Below are 13,778 nucleotides of genomic sequence, written 5' to 3'. Positions count from 1 at the left end.
ACATTTAAAGGTCATCTAGTCCAAACTCCCCTGGAATGAGCAGCAATATCTTCAGCCAAATCAGTTTGCTCAGGGCTCTGTCCAGCCTGACTTTAAATGTTTCCAGAGATGGACCATCTACCATCTCTCTAGACAACCTGTTCCAGTGTCTCACCAGCCTCACTTGAAAAAAGGTCTTCCATTTATCCTGTCTGAATTGCACCTATTTTAGCTTAAAACCATTACACACTGCATAAATTCCAGTGCTTCAGGTGCTGTTGCAGACACTGTGCTAGGGAAAAAAGTACTCAGTTTCTAAACCTGTAGGGGAACCCCTCACATCTATATAAGAAGTATTTTGGTGTCAGGCAAACTCTCTTGAAAAGTGGAATTATCCAGCTGTAAGAGAAGCCATCCTGGGATACCCTCCCTAAAAATGGTGTGGATATTGTCCCTCTCAAGTCCCACAGCACATCCAGGTACTGGCTTGCTTCTAAGTATCATAAGAATAAGAGACAAACACTTATTCAGTACTTTAAAATTCCTCCTAAAGCTCACAACTGCTCAGGAAAAGGCAGTTTTCTTTGCCTTGTATGCAAGGTAGTACCGAGACAAGAAGATGAATTACTCTGTGTTAGTCTCTTCATTAATATAATTACTGTTTTCAGTGCTTTTCTCATCACCAAGATACACTCCAGAAACTGTTGAAAACTGTTTCTAGGTTAAAAATAACCCTTCCTCCAGATACTCCTTTTGGAAGACAAATGCTAGGTGGGAGTGGATGTGACATAATGCTAATTTCCTGTCCTAGGAGAGTAAGATCTGGTAGCTGCCTTCAGATATTCTCCCTAGACTTTCTCCAGCTTTCCTTTCCTGGTTTCTTGTCTCTGCAGCATCATCTCAGATGGGCAGTGTGTGTGTCCACATAAGCAGCCAGCAAGGGGCACAGCATCTCACCTGAGGGAAGGCCAGTGGGTCTCTTTTCAGAGCTGCTCTTCTCAGCTTTAAAGCATGACTATTTTTAATATCCAAGCCAGTATTTAACGGGAATCCTTATGTTTTTCTCTGGTCAGCTGGGTGTCGAGTTAAGCTGGATCAGATGGTTCAGAGAGTGAAGGAGCAGGCAAGGGTTTGTGACTCAAGGTCTGGCCTGTGGGGCAGAGCTGTGGTGGTGTTCATTCAGCCACTCTTTGCATAGAGGAAGGCTGAAGTGATGGGGGTGCAGAAGGGACCTGCTGAGAGGATGCTGAGCTCACTTTTATTTTGAAGTCCCAATGACTTGTTTTTGTGTCTCTCTTTAGGAGAGCAGTTTCACTGCAGGGTTTCCTGAGAAGCCAGGATTAAGTGCATTAGTGCAGACTGCTTTAGTGACAGAACAGAGAGAGGCCACTACCCTCAGGGTGAGACAGAGTGCCACCAAATACCAGTGGCACAACTGTTGCTGACCCCACGTGCCCCAAACCTTGCACCAGGCCTCTCTTAGCTGCAGTGAGACAGAGCCTGCCTGGCTTCCATTTGGACTATAAATATAGATTTGCTTGTGCTCATCTCTCATTTTAGCAGGTGAACAGGGACAAAAGTGCACAACAGAGCAGTGGCAAATAATTTGTGGCTACGTTATCAAGTCATCTTCCTCTGGTTATGGAAGCCCAGCTGGAAGTCCCTCTGTGATGGTGCACAGCTGAATGTGTTAACCAGTAGCTCCAAGTGGCTCTTGGTGCCTTTGTCCAGGTGCACTGCAGTCAGGTGTGCCACTACCAGCATAAAGAAACAGATTTAGGGACATAACCACTCTCTCCTCTTTTCAGAAATGCAGTTATGTCCTTTTAACTTTTTTCTCTTATGATCCACTTTACACTTCAAAGACTGTATGATGCAGTTTAGAACTGCTCTGGGGCATCAGTATCAGCTCAGCATGCTGCTCAGCATCATCCTGAATCCATAGTTGAGCTCTGCCTCTGTGACACCAGTAGGTACCTGAAATACATAGGCTGAAAGAAACTCATGATATCCAGCAAGTTGTGCCAGATTTTTCAAAATCTGTTCAAAAAGCCTGTCCTTCATAAAAATGAGAGCATGGGTGAGAAAGAGAAATGCTAAAGCAAATATGTTAAGCCTGTGAGATAGAGAACTTGAACAATGTATTCAAATATAAATCATCTAATCCATGTTGTCCATGACACATGCAATAATAATAATTGGAATTATTGCATTTAGTTTGAATTATAGGAAAGATTAGAACCCATAGCTCTTCAGTTCTCGACCATGCACTAATACAGTTCTAGCATGATTGTTGTTTTCTCTTAGCAGTCAGGGCCATCTCCAGGGAGAACGATGAGCACTGAAATCCCACACAGGGATGAGCCCTCAGAAGGTTGAAGGAGAGCCTTGATTCCCAGGCCTCCTGTGTTACAATTAACAAAGACTATAAAAAAGGGAGGGTGATTGGATGTAATTTTGAATGAATGATCTGGATCTTCTGCTTTCTTGGGTTTTCTGTGCTGTATGTGTTACTGTGTGCCTTGAGCACCTCTGCTGGACTCTTTTCTTGTAGTTTAGGTGCAAGATGACTGAATCTGACACTGCAGACAGCCTTGGGTGTGAGTTGCCAGGCTTTACATTTAGAAACCAAAGTGCCTGTGGGCTCTCAGGTACCTGAGTGTAAATCTTAATCTGGAATTTTAGGAGCATGGATACTTCTGCTATTTTGGGACCAAGGCACTGAGCAACTCTGCAATGTTTTGTACATGCAACCCAAATTTAATAAGCAACATTCCCACTCTTTTTCTGTGGGCTGTATGTGAGTAGTGACACTGCTGTGGTTCAGCACCGTTTGACTGTAAACACCATTTGCTGATGGGAACACATTCCCACATGAACATCCCCAGGAGCAGAAGTATGTAGTAACAAGTGTGGTGCTGTGACTTGCACTAAAGGAGTAGTCAACATAGCAGCAGACTCACCACTTTGAAGTCCAGTTCTCTTTTAAATCAAGTCAGGTCTGTTTTCAAAGATCCCGGTCAGTGTGGATGATGGTCGTGTTCTACATGTCTGCTCTTTCTGTGTGACTTCACCAGACCATTGTATCTCTCCTTTCCCATCTTACACTTTCTCAAAATTCCAGCTTAGCTCCACCCCTGGTGCACGGAAGAAAACTCCTGAACAGTCTCACAAGCCTTTGGTAAATCAACTTTATCACTTTCCTACAGGTTTAATTTAAAAAATAGAAATTTACATTTAGGTTTAAAACTTCACTTTTGCCCGGAGCAGATGAACCTGGAGGTGCCTTCAGTTCATATGTGATGAGTGGTGTTCATCAGGTAAACATGAGAGCTGCTTTAAACTGATGTAACTTGTGAGAACTTGCAGCAGTTGCCATGAGCATAAGACCCCGTGTTTAGGGATAGCACTAGTTAACCCTTTTGTGTCAAGGAGAAATATCAAACACCTGTAATCTGTCAGAGATGTTTCTTTGCAACACTGGTGCTTTATGTATTTCCTTTAACCTATTACATATGTTAGATATTGTATATAACCCCGAACTCAACTCCTACAGACTTTAACTTTGCATTACTCACAGCTGCTGCACTGTGAATTTACATTAAATAAGTCCAGGCTATTAGTGTCCAAAATACATGACTGATGTAATTTACTGTAAGGGTAGTGTCTTTCAGATGCACATCTGCTGTGAGATCATAAGCCCATCCACTGAAGTGCTTAAGTACTCCACTATGAACAGTTCAGATCACAGGTGAAAAATCAACCTCATTTTAGAGCATTTGTTTCTTGTCCTCTGAGCCTGCCTTTTCTCTCTCTGCAGCTTGTGGATGTGACCTGGCTCAAGGAGGATTTTTTGTGAGACAGGGAGACTACATCTGTACTTTGGACTACCAGAGGCTCTATGGCACACGATGCTTCAGTTGTGATGAATTCATTGAGGGAGAAGTGGTCTCAGCCCTGGGCAAAACCTATCACCCAGACTGTTTTGTGTGTGCTGTCTGCAGGTAGGTTTTCTACATGAAGATGTGTTTCTGCTGCCAGAATGCCCTGAATGCCAGGCTTTCAAACCTATTGCCTAGAGATAAGGTTTTCCTTTACTCACTCCTTAAAAAATTGTAGAATTAAAAAGAAAAAAAAATCTGTAATTTTGAGTGCCTCCCTTTTTTCCAAATGTGTTTTTCTTTTTTATGTTATCTTATGTGTGATGTTTTCAAGATACTTTAGAAATTTTCACTGTCTTTCTTGTCATATCTTTTGCCCCAAGTGTTGCTTAATTTCTCTGGTGTCTGCTATTTTGTCATTTGTTGGCCTGAAGGTACAAAGAATTCCAGTGCCTGTAGCTGAATCCTCAGCAGGCTACTACTAGAGCCCAGTGTAGTTCAGTGGGATCATTTCCCACATGGGTCCCAAACTCAGCAATACAAAGGGACTGATGGCATTTTGACCTGCATCTTAATCCTCTTGTGTAGAAATGGCACAAACATAGCTATTGAGGTCTTCATGAAGAAGCTTCAAGTGCACTAAACCTTCAGAAAACACACTGTTTGAGCAGTTTGGAGCAAGTGGAAATGCTGCCATAGTTTCTCTGGCTAAACTTGAGCTTTGAGGAGTACAAGAAAAGCGACCCCCCTCTGACAGGGTTTCAGAGCCCAAGGAGGCACTGGTGCAGCACAGTTCAGATGCTCTGTGTGCTGGTGCCTCGTGCAGGTGACTGTGCAGTCCCAAACCAGCATGGCCATGCCACTGTGGCTGTCTGCCAGCCCAGCCTGCCCTGCCCATGGGCTCAGAGATCCTCCTGTGCTGATGCAGGAGCAGGACGTCAAATTCCAGAGCAGTTGTGGCTCCTGACAGAATCTCAATTAAATAAAGCAATTGCACTAATAATAATAATAATAATAATAATAATAATAATAATAATAATAATAATAGCTGTGATAGAGGGGAGACTCTGAGATGGATAAGCCTTTATTATATTAAATTCTAAGTTCTGATCTGTTTCATAGGCAGTTTTTCCTTTTGGATACTTAAAACAAATGTGGAGAGTTAAGATAAGAAATATCCTAAAATTCTTTTTGTATTTTATTTTTTTCTTTTAATAGTAAAGGAAAATGACTTCAAATATATCTCATTAATTAACTGCTGGCTGCACATGCTATTGGCCTGCAGCCTGGCAGTATCACAGCTCTTCTAGAGATATGCAGAGCTAATTTTTGGTACTGTTATTCTCAGCACTTGTACCTTCTGTAAAGTAGGTACTCCTTCAGCTAAGAGAAATCAAAAAACTGGTTGATTCCATTTTTCTGGCTAAACATGCTTGTATCCTTAGTCACACCACTAGAGCTTAGCCTAAATGTATTTAACTGTGTACTTAGAAACTACCTACCTTGGGTTTGAGGCCATTGGAAACACCAACTCTTGCTTTATTTAGTCAATCATAGCTTAGAGCTTGGTGATACAGTTTATTTTGTCTCCCTGGAAATTTGGAATAATTTTCCTTGTGACTAAAATTTATTTTTAAGTATCTACCAATTCAGGTGAGTTAAATTGCAGCACTATGAAATTATTCATGCTTGCAAATACAATGTGTGATGAAGGTGTGGTAAGGCTTTTAAAAATGAAGTTCCTGATACAATAATAGATCATATCTAAAATAAAATCAGAGATGTTCCCTAAGCTTCTGTATATTTTATTTATATATTTAATACAACTAAATAGTTGTAACAAATGCTATTTTGCTGTTTCTAGTCGTTCAGTAGAGAGACCCAGATCTGCCTCTGTTGCTTGTCTTGGAAGGGCACACAAATTCATATTGTCTTCATTAAAGCCAGCTAATGCCCTGCTGACTAGCAGGGTTCAATTAGTGTCTCCCAGGGGGGTTGTAACACTGATTTGTGGTGCAGAGCAGCAGAAGAATCCTGTCATGTGTTTATATGCTTTAAATCAGCTTCAATTATCCCTGTCATTGCAATCCAGACATAGCCTGTGTTTTTCATGGGGAAGGGTGTCCTATCTAAACATCATCAGTATTTATTTTATTGAGTGATATCCTCGGTAAAAATAAGGTTGGTAGGCTGTAAAGACATGTTGTTTAAGCCAAAAGAAGGAGCTTGTTTGTTTTTTAAGAAACAGTAATGATAAAAGAGGGGGGGAGGTGGTTTAAACCTCTCTACCCTGATATTTCTCTTGGTGGGAAGAGTCAGGAGAACCATTTGTGCCCTCATTTTTTACAGATGGGCAGAAACCTTAAATACTGCCCCAAGGCACACTGTCAGTAGTAGTTGGTGGAGGATGCCAACTGCATTTGGCATTACCTTTTGGAGCCAGACTTTAATGTGGGTGCTGTGTTAGAAATCTAACCTCCAGAATGGTGACAATTTGAGAGGTGGTGACTGCCTGCCAGTGGGGCTGATCCTGCTCTCATGGAAACCAAGCCAGGCTCTTACCATCTTCAGCATGAAAACACTGGCAGCAGAAGGCATTTTGCACTCATGACACATTTCTCCAGAATGCTGCAGGATCCTTAAATTCTTTTAAATGAGCACTTCTGCAATCCCTATTTCTGTAGCTGCTGAAGTAACACTTCTGAACTGTTTCTACATTGCATAGTAAACCAGTGTCAGTAGCAAGTCTTTTTTTTCACCCTTATTTTCAGAGAAGATAAGGTTTGAATAGAAACATGTGGGAAGTGTATGGTAGCAGCAGTGGGAAAACCTAGCTAGCAGGAGCAGTGGGAAAATGTCACCAATCCCAGCCCAGCTGTCTCCTGATATTACTACTGTTGGATGCCACATGGCCCAGTGTCACAGGGAGCTCTATTCCTTGTACCCTCTGCACTGCATTTGTAACCTGCTGCCCTGCTCTGTGAAAAAGCTGGAGTGTCAGGAACCCATCTCATCCCTGGGCATCTCCTGGGAATCAGATGCTATTGCCCAGGGCTGCCACAAGCTAAAGCCTTAAAAAAATAAATGAATTGGTATTCAGAGAAAAATTGGTAGAAGTACAATATATTGTGCCATCCTATTTGATTGTTTCTCTCTATCTTGTGTTAACCAAGCAGCTCTTAAAAAAAAAAAAAAAATCAGGTTTCAGTTGCGTGTTTTCTCTGCTGGAGTAAAGATTAAGGATTTAATCCCTCCTTCTTCCAGTGCTGTTCATAGTCTAGTGAAACCTTTTTTCTGCTATGGTGTTTTCTGATGATAATGCCGAAAACTAGGAATGAGTGGAAGAATAACAACATAGATTGAAAACTGTTGCAGATTAAATGCTTACTCTGAATTCCCAGGAAGTGGCTGAGCAATCTTATAGCTTCATTATTTGGAAGGAGCTGTGTCCTCCAGAGGACTGCCAAAGACATTTCCTTCAAAAGCTTCGTGTGTTTGTAAAAGTGAAATAGAAAGGGGAAAATTGAAGCTGGCTGTAGCAATAGAAGCTTAATTTTATTAAAATTGTGCACATACTTCTTACAGGGCTTTCATAGTCAGGACAGTTTGGCTCTTCTGTAGGATGGGAAAGGGCAGGACATTGAGTCTTTCTGAAAGAAATGGGTTCTCATACCTGTGATAATACTTTGAAAATGGAATTTCCAGGAGATGTCTTCGTGTGATAACAAGTCCTATAGACTTAGTAAGCCTATATAAGATGTATGGTCTGTCTAATGTGGTACCTAGAGTACAATTTCTGTTACTTGTGGGCTGTGTGTTCACGGAGTACTAAAAACAGGGATTTGATTTTATGGGTGTAATTAGTAAAGTTGCCTCCCAGGAGGTGGCTGGCCAGTTGCTGTGGGGACACGCTGCTGACTCATGTCCAGCTTTGTGTCCACTAGGACCCCACATCATCTTATGCTTTCCACTTGATTTACCCCTGTGGTGCACTGGTGCATGGAGCTGTTCCTCACCTCCTGTAGGATTTAGCATTTTCCCTCACTGAAATTTGTGTAGGTGGTAATAGCACTCAATGTCCACTTTGTATCATCATTTTAATCCACAGGGATTCATCCTTGTGGAGCACCTTGAAGGGTGTGATTGTACCAGGTCCAAGTTAGAGCAGAATTTGATCCTGCTGGTCCTTAGGTCGCTGTCTGACATTACACCTGACCTGATGTAACTGCAGCCACCTACTGGCATGAATAGCTTTGCTCTCTCAACAGCCTGACCACAGGCTTCTCTTAATTTTCATATATCAAATTTAGTTGACTGTTCAGCCACAGAGTCAGATCAGCAATTTAAAGAATAGATGGGCATCCATCTGCTGTGGGGGGGGAAAAAAAAAAAATTATTTTGTCCCTCTCAGAAAGCTTGGATGACTTGCCCACAGCTGCATAGATTGAGGTGGTGCAGAGAAAGACAAGACCTTTGGTATCAGCACACAGTTACCCTGGATTAGGCTGATGGTGATTCAGTGTTTTACAATATAGTTTTGTTGGTCACCTCCAGATTGTTTTTCTGGGTTTGCAAATATTGTAGGCAGGTGGATAAAATAAAATTTGTTGGGAAATGAATCATAGATGTATTAAAATTCTCCAAGTCATTTGAGAGGACTGCTTTAAAAATGCTCTTAATTCTAATTTTAAAAATAATTATCCAACTGTGAAAATCTCACTGAATATTTATTAAAGGATAAGTAGCTAATTAAAACCCTGTCCTGGTTTTTGCAATACCTAGCAGTGTTCAGTGGGTGACTGGTGGTGAGATATCATTGTATTTGAAGGCAGATATGCTGCTCTTAGGCTAAAATTCTATATATAGGCCTGCTCACAACTTAGAGAGCTCAGAAACTGAAACCTTGTTAATTGGCTGTTACCACCTTCTGTTGTGCCTTCACTCATACTGGCACTGAAATGCTTGAGCAGAGCTGCTTGTGAAAGGGAGAGGTCAGCAGCTACAGGAAAACTGACAAATGTGTTGGGTATGAATTCCCAGTGAACAAGACTGTGAAACAAACTTTGAAACTTACTTATAGGTTTGGAAGACCTGTGAGGGGAGGAAATGTCTGTCTGTACCTTGGGGTGGACAGCTCCAAGGAATATTTCCTTGGGGTTTTTTTTAGAACAAGATGTCTTGCATATTTGGAGAACAATACAGAATCAAAATTGTTGCCTTCTCCCATTGGAATGGAAAGGCATAGTGATTAGCTACTGAACCATGAGAAAATAAACCAAGTACAGTATTTTCATGGGCTAGGAAACCCCCTAAGTGCCCTGCCATCTGAGGAGGCTCTATGACTTGCTCTGGTGCCTGTGAGCCTTGGCATGTTTGGAGGTGTCATCTGCCTGGTTTTGGCTTTGTGCCATGGGAGTGAATATTCCTCTTCTTCTCCTCTAGTTTTAACTTGTTTCCTTTTAGATTGTCTGATTGCTCAGACAGTGATGAGGTGAGCCACTTCAAAGTGGGCACTCCCTACTTCTCTATTTGCTGCTGCTTGGTGCATCTGTTTGAGAGGGTCTTCAGTGCTCAACTGGAAGATCAGCTGGATCTTTATTAGGTATATCCCTGAGTCAGGAAGATGTAATTATAAGATATACCTCACCTCTCCCTGCTGCTCCTTATATGCTGCATACAAGATTGTTCAGTAGACACAGTCATTCTTCAGAGCAGTGAATTGCTCACAGCTGCAGTGTGTCACCATCCCTGGGATGATTCATGGTGCAAACCCTGCTGTTCAACTGAGACATCTCATGAGAGCCCAGCTGGGTCATGAGCTGAGCCCAGCCTTGGTTCCCATGGCAAAACACAGTTGAAGGTACTGTCCTGCCCAGGGCGTGCAGCTGTGCACAGGAGTGAGAGATGCCAGGGTGGTTGTGTGATGGTGTCAGTGCAGCAGGGTGCTGCTTTTGTGAGGGGTTAATTTGGGGCAGATTACCAGTGGTTATAATAAGTCTGTGTGTATCTGTAAGTCAAGATGAGATGTCTTCCTGAAAACACACAGGAGATTGGATACAAGTTCCTGTCTCACTTCTGGAATGGTTGAAATCCCTTGGCTTGTGTGTTTCCAGGTCAATTACAAGTGCTAAGTTCTAGGCTTGATTTTGTAATTTTTTTTAAAATGAAAACATGATTAAATGGTTTCTTTCATATTTGCAGTAGAAAACTAGGACAGCATTTGAATTGTCTCACTCCATTTTTGAGACAGTTTTTGGTAATTAGTAATGAATTTTTATTATCTGTATAGAAGTCTGTCACATTTACTGATTTTTACTCAAATGTATGTATGTATGTTCATTTGAATAAGCTTTGGGTTGGTCCAGATGACCTTCAGAGGTCCTTTCCAGCCTCAACTCTTCTGTGAGTTCATAAAGCTCTTTTATTATTCCATAGAAGTATCTCTAACTTTAAACCAAAATCTGTTGCAGACCACAGTTATGACCTAAAAGGATAGTGCTGGGAGTTTTTTTGAATGTGTAACACAGAAGCTCACTGCTGCTGCACTGCTGCAAGGCATGACAGGTTTGCTCACTGGAGTGCAGCTCCACCACATCCTGCCTGTCACACTAGAAACAGTGCTGTCTTCTGGTTAGGTCATTGAGTAAAATTCATGGTACAAAATCCTCTTTGAAACAGATGGAAATTTAGGCCTCCTGAATCTCTAATAACATGGTGTTGGACCTTGTTGTACCAGAATTGTGAAAGGATCATTGCGTTGGGTCAGAGGGTAAGGCAATATTAAATGCTATTTCCATAAAGTATTTTTACTTATTGTAACTTTGAGTGACAGGGTAGGAAGTTTTTTGACTATAAAAACTTGAGAAAGAGAAAAAAAAAGGTGAAATGCAGAATTCATTATCAGATATCAAAAAAGATAATAATATTTACACTCCATGTGTCCTCCTGATTTTTTAAATTATCACCAGTGGTCCAAAATGGATGGCACTTAGCTGGTTTCAAATATATTTTAGTAACATTATATAGAAACAAAGAACAGCATTGCTTCTGTTCTTTTTCTAATTAAAAAAAAAAAAACCTTCTTTTAATTGTAATTCAAGTGTAGAATAAGCATCTCTTAGGCAGTTTTGGGAGAAAAATAACGTTTAAGTTTAGCAGAGTATATCTGTGTCGTTTTTGTAGTGGAGACAACCTCACAATTGGTATGAATTTGATAGAATTTGTGGGAGAATGCCATGAGTTTTAATGAAATGCTAATGAAATAGTGTGGTCAGATGGACTTCACCATGAAGCAGAAGGTGTGTGTTATGTTTGAGCCCCATTAAGCCATATTTTGATAGCTTGGATAGGGATTTAGTTGGACATGAGCTTTGGGTGGAGTGAAATGTGTTTCTAAATCCTCACCATCCTTTGCTGCATATGAAGTGATTTGTCCATCTGGTTCTCTTAGAGGAAAAGCCTCAGTGGTTTCTGTGCCCAGACAAGGAAGTGCACAGCAGAGAGCTTCTGTTTTAAGAACATTGATAAAAAGGAATGATTTAATTAAGTGTAAGGAGAGCTGTTGTTGGGTAGGGAAAACAAATAATGTCGACACTGTGGGTTTTATAACTGGGACAGGTTTTTTGCCTTTGAGAGTTCAATAACATTTGCTTTCTGAGCACATAGATTAGGAGAAAGACTTTGATATGATAAAAGTTGTGAGGACAAGTGCTGATTTTTAGTATATAAAAGTCATCGCTCTCATGCAGCTATTTAACAACATAAAAGCAGCTGCATTTGCCTCTACTTAACTCCCTGTAATGCCAATTTTATTTTCATTCTGTAACTGATCCTGTTCGTGATGAACTCTGGCTGATACTACATTTCTTAGATACACAACAGTTTGGACTTGAGTGCTCACTGTGTTTTTGTATCTTTAGGTATAATTATTTTCCTAAGAAGCTGTAACCATCTGCATTTGAAGTTGTCTGCTTGATGTGCCCCTTTGATACTTAAGCCTCTAAGTGGCTGGAAAACTGAATGAGAACTGTGCAAGCAGAGAAAAAGAAGCCAGAGTATAATCAGTTCCTTTATGGGAAGATATTTAACTTTGATAAAGGCATGAGACTGTAACCAGTTTGCTTTTGTTTCTGCTCTTGCAGGTTGCCTTTCCCTGCAGGTGACCGGGTGACTTTCAATGGGAAGGAATGCATCTGCCAGAAATGTTCCCTGCCCCCTTCCAGCAGCACAGGCTCCTTCCCTGTACAGAACCTGAGAAGTAAGTACAGATTTCTGCTCTTTTCAGTCAGTACTTCTTAGTCTGCACAGGTTTCAAGAACATGATTTTACACCACTGTGTACAATTGGAACTTCTGCCACTCTGCTGCATAAGAGGTGTCATGAAATTTGAGGTAGCCACGTGAAAATGTATAGGGTGATTTTTCAATAAAGGCTGGTATTAAAAAGAGGCACAGATGGTGCTGTTATAGGATTAACAATACATTGAACCTCTCAAAGATTTTATTCAAATGAACTAAATCAAATTATTTGGAGAAAAATATAATATAGATGCTAATATTTTTGAGGATTTAGTCCAAGTCCAAATGAAATAAAAGCCAGGGTGAGATTTAATGATTTTTAAGTGTTCCAGTTCCAGCTTCAGAAAATGTCAGTGGCAGGACTGCATGGCTAAATACTACACAGCAAGGGGTTTAATGAGTGAAGTGTCAATGGGGGGCATTCACCCTGACCTCAGACTATTGTGCACTATCAGAAGATACAAACACTATGGGTAAGAAATGTGGTCTTTTCACACCAACTTCTTTGCAGTAAATCATAGAGGGATGGTGTTGCTCAGGACTCTGTTCCTCTGCTGTTTTGCTCATAAAGTGCTGCCATGCTTTAAGATTCCACCACTAATTTTATGTAATTAAACAGTGGCAGCAATTCAATTAAACAGCAAAGACAGAAAAATTTTTAATGACTGTTACATCAAGCTGAATTCAGCATGGCTGAGGAGGTGCCCCATGGAGTGCTCATCTTCCTGCATAAGAAATCTAGCCCACTTCTGGGAGAAATCTCTCCTTTTTTTCTCTTTTCTTTCCCCCCCCCCACATTTCTTCACAGAAGTTTTCACCATCTCATTTCTACAGTTTGTCAGCCAAGCCTGCTGTGAATGCCCTGTGAGATGCTCTATTGATTCCTCTTGCTAATGCCATTCTCTTTTGGGGATAGGTTGGCCCTCTCTGTTAGGTGCTCTCTCTTGTCACTTATTCTGGAGATGGATCCTCCTTGGCCATCTTTGCTGTCTCCTTGTCATATGTGAGAAGTGCCTTTGACTAATAATGGACATTATTAGCCTGGTTGAGTACTGACAGGACAAGTTCATTTGATTACCTGTGGTACAGAATCCTTTAATGTATTTACATTCCCTTTCTCTGTGCACGCTCACACCGTGGAGAGTTTTTCTTGTCATTGCATTTCTTCAGCTCTCTTGGGTCTGCACTGAGCCTTCCCAGAGCCCAGATACCTGCAAACATCAGCAAACCACTTGCCTCAGAGGGGAGCAGCACTGGGAGCAAGCACATCTCTGTGGCAAAACCTGACCCTGGAAAATCGAAGTTTACCTTTTCCCCACATTGCATAGAGCAGTGAATGGTGGATCTCCTGACATGAACTTTCTTGGAAAAGACTTTAATGCTTTAAATGAGCAACTCTTGGTAGTAGTGCACAAAAACATGACCTCAGGCAAACTTTTCCAAGGAAGGAGTAGTACATTGACCCACTGTTACATTGGGTTTGTTGCTGTCTCAGAACTGTCTGATGTGCACCATGTGTGCTGTTCCCCAGCCTCGTTATCTCTGCAGTGCATTCACAACAACTCCTGGGGACTCACTCAGCTCCCAGCAGCACTGCCTCCTCTGACAAGTCCTTCTATTT

The 13,778-nt window shown here is 41.3% G+C and overlaps 1 protein-coding gene across 12 annotated transcripts in view; it reads left to right on the top strand.

The window, feature by feature from the left end:
- The window catches only part of ABLIM2 (actin binding LIM protein family member 2), a 131,316-nt gene that overhangs the window by 44,053 nt on the left and 73,485 nt on the right, over positions 1–13,778 (top strand). For all 12 annotated transcript variants that reach the window (XM_059845241.1, XM_059845240.1, XM_059845238.1 and 9 more), the window contains exons 3-4: positions 3,800–3,983; positions 12,002–12,117. In XM_059845241.1, coding sequence (XP_059701224.1) covers positions 3,800–3,983; positions 12,002–12,117 — 300 coding nt within the window. The remainder of the gene's footprint in view (positions 1–3,799; positions 3,984–12,001; positions 12,118–13,778) is intronic.

Source organism: Haemorhous mexicanus, chromosome 4 (genome assembly GCF_027477595.1).
Source record: "Haemorhous mexicanus isolate bHaeMex1 chromosome 4, bHaeMex1.pri, whole genome shotgun sequence".
NCBI lineage: Eukaryota > Metazoa > Chordata > Aves > Passeriformes > Fringillidae > Haemorhous > Haemorhous mexicanus.
This window is presented reverse-complemented; position numbering and strand designations above follow the sequence as displayed.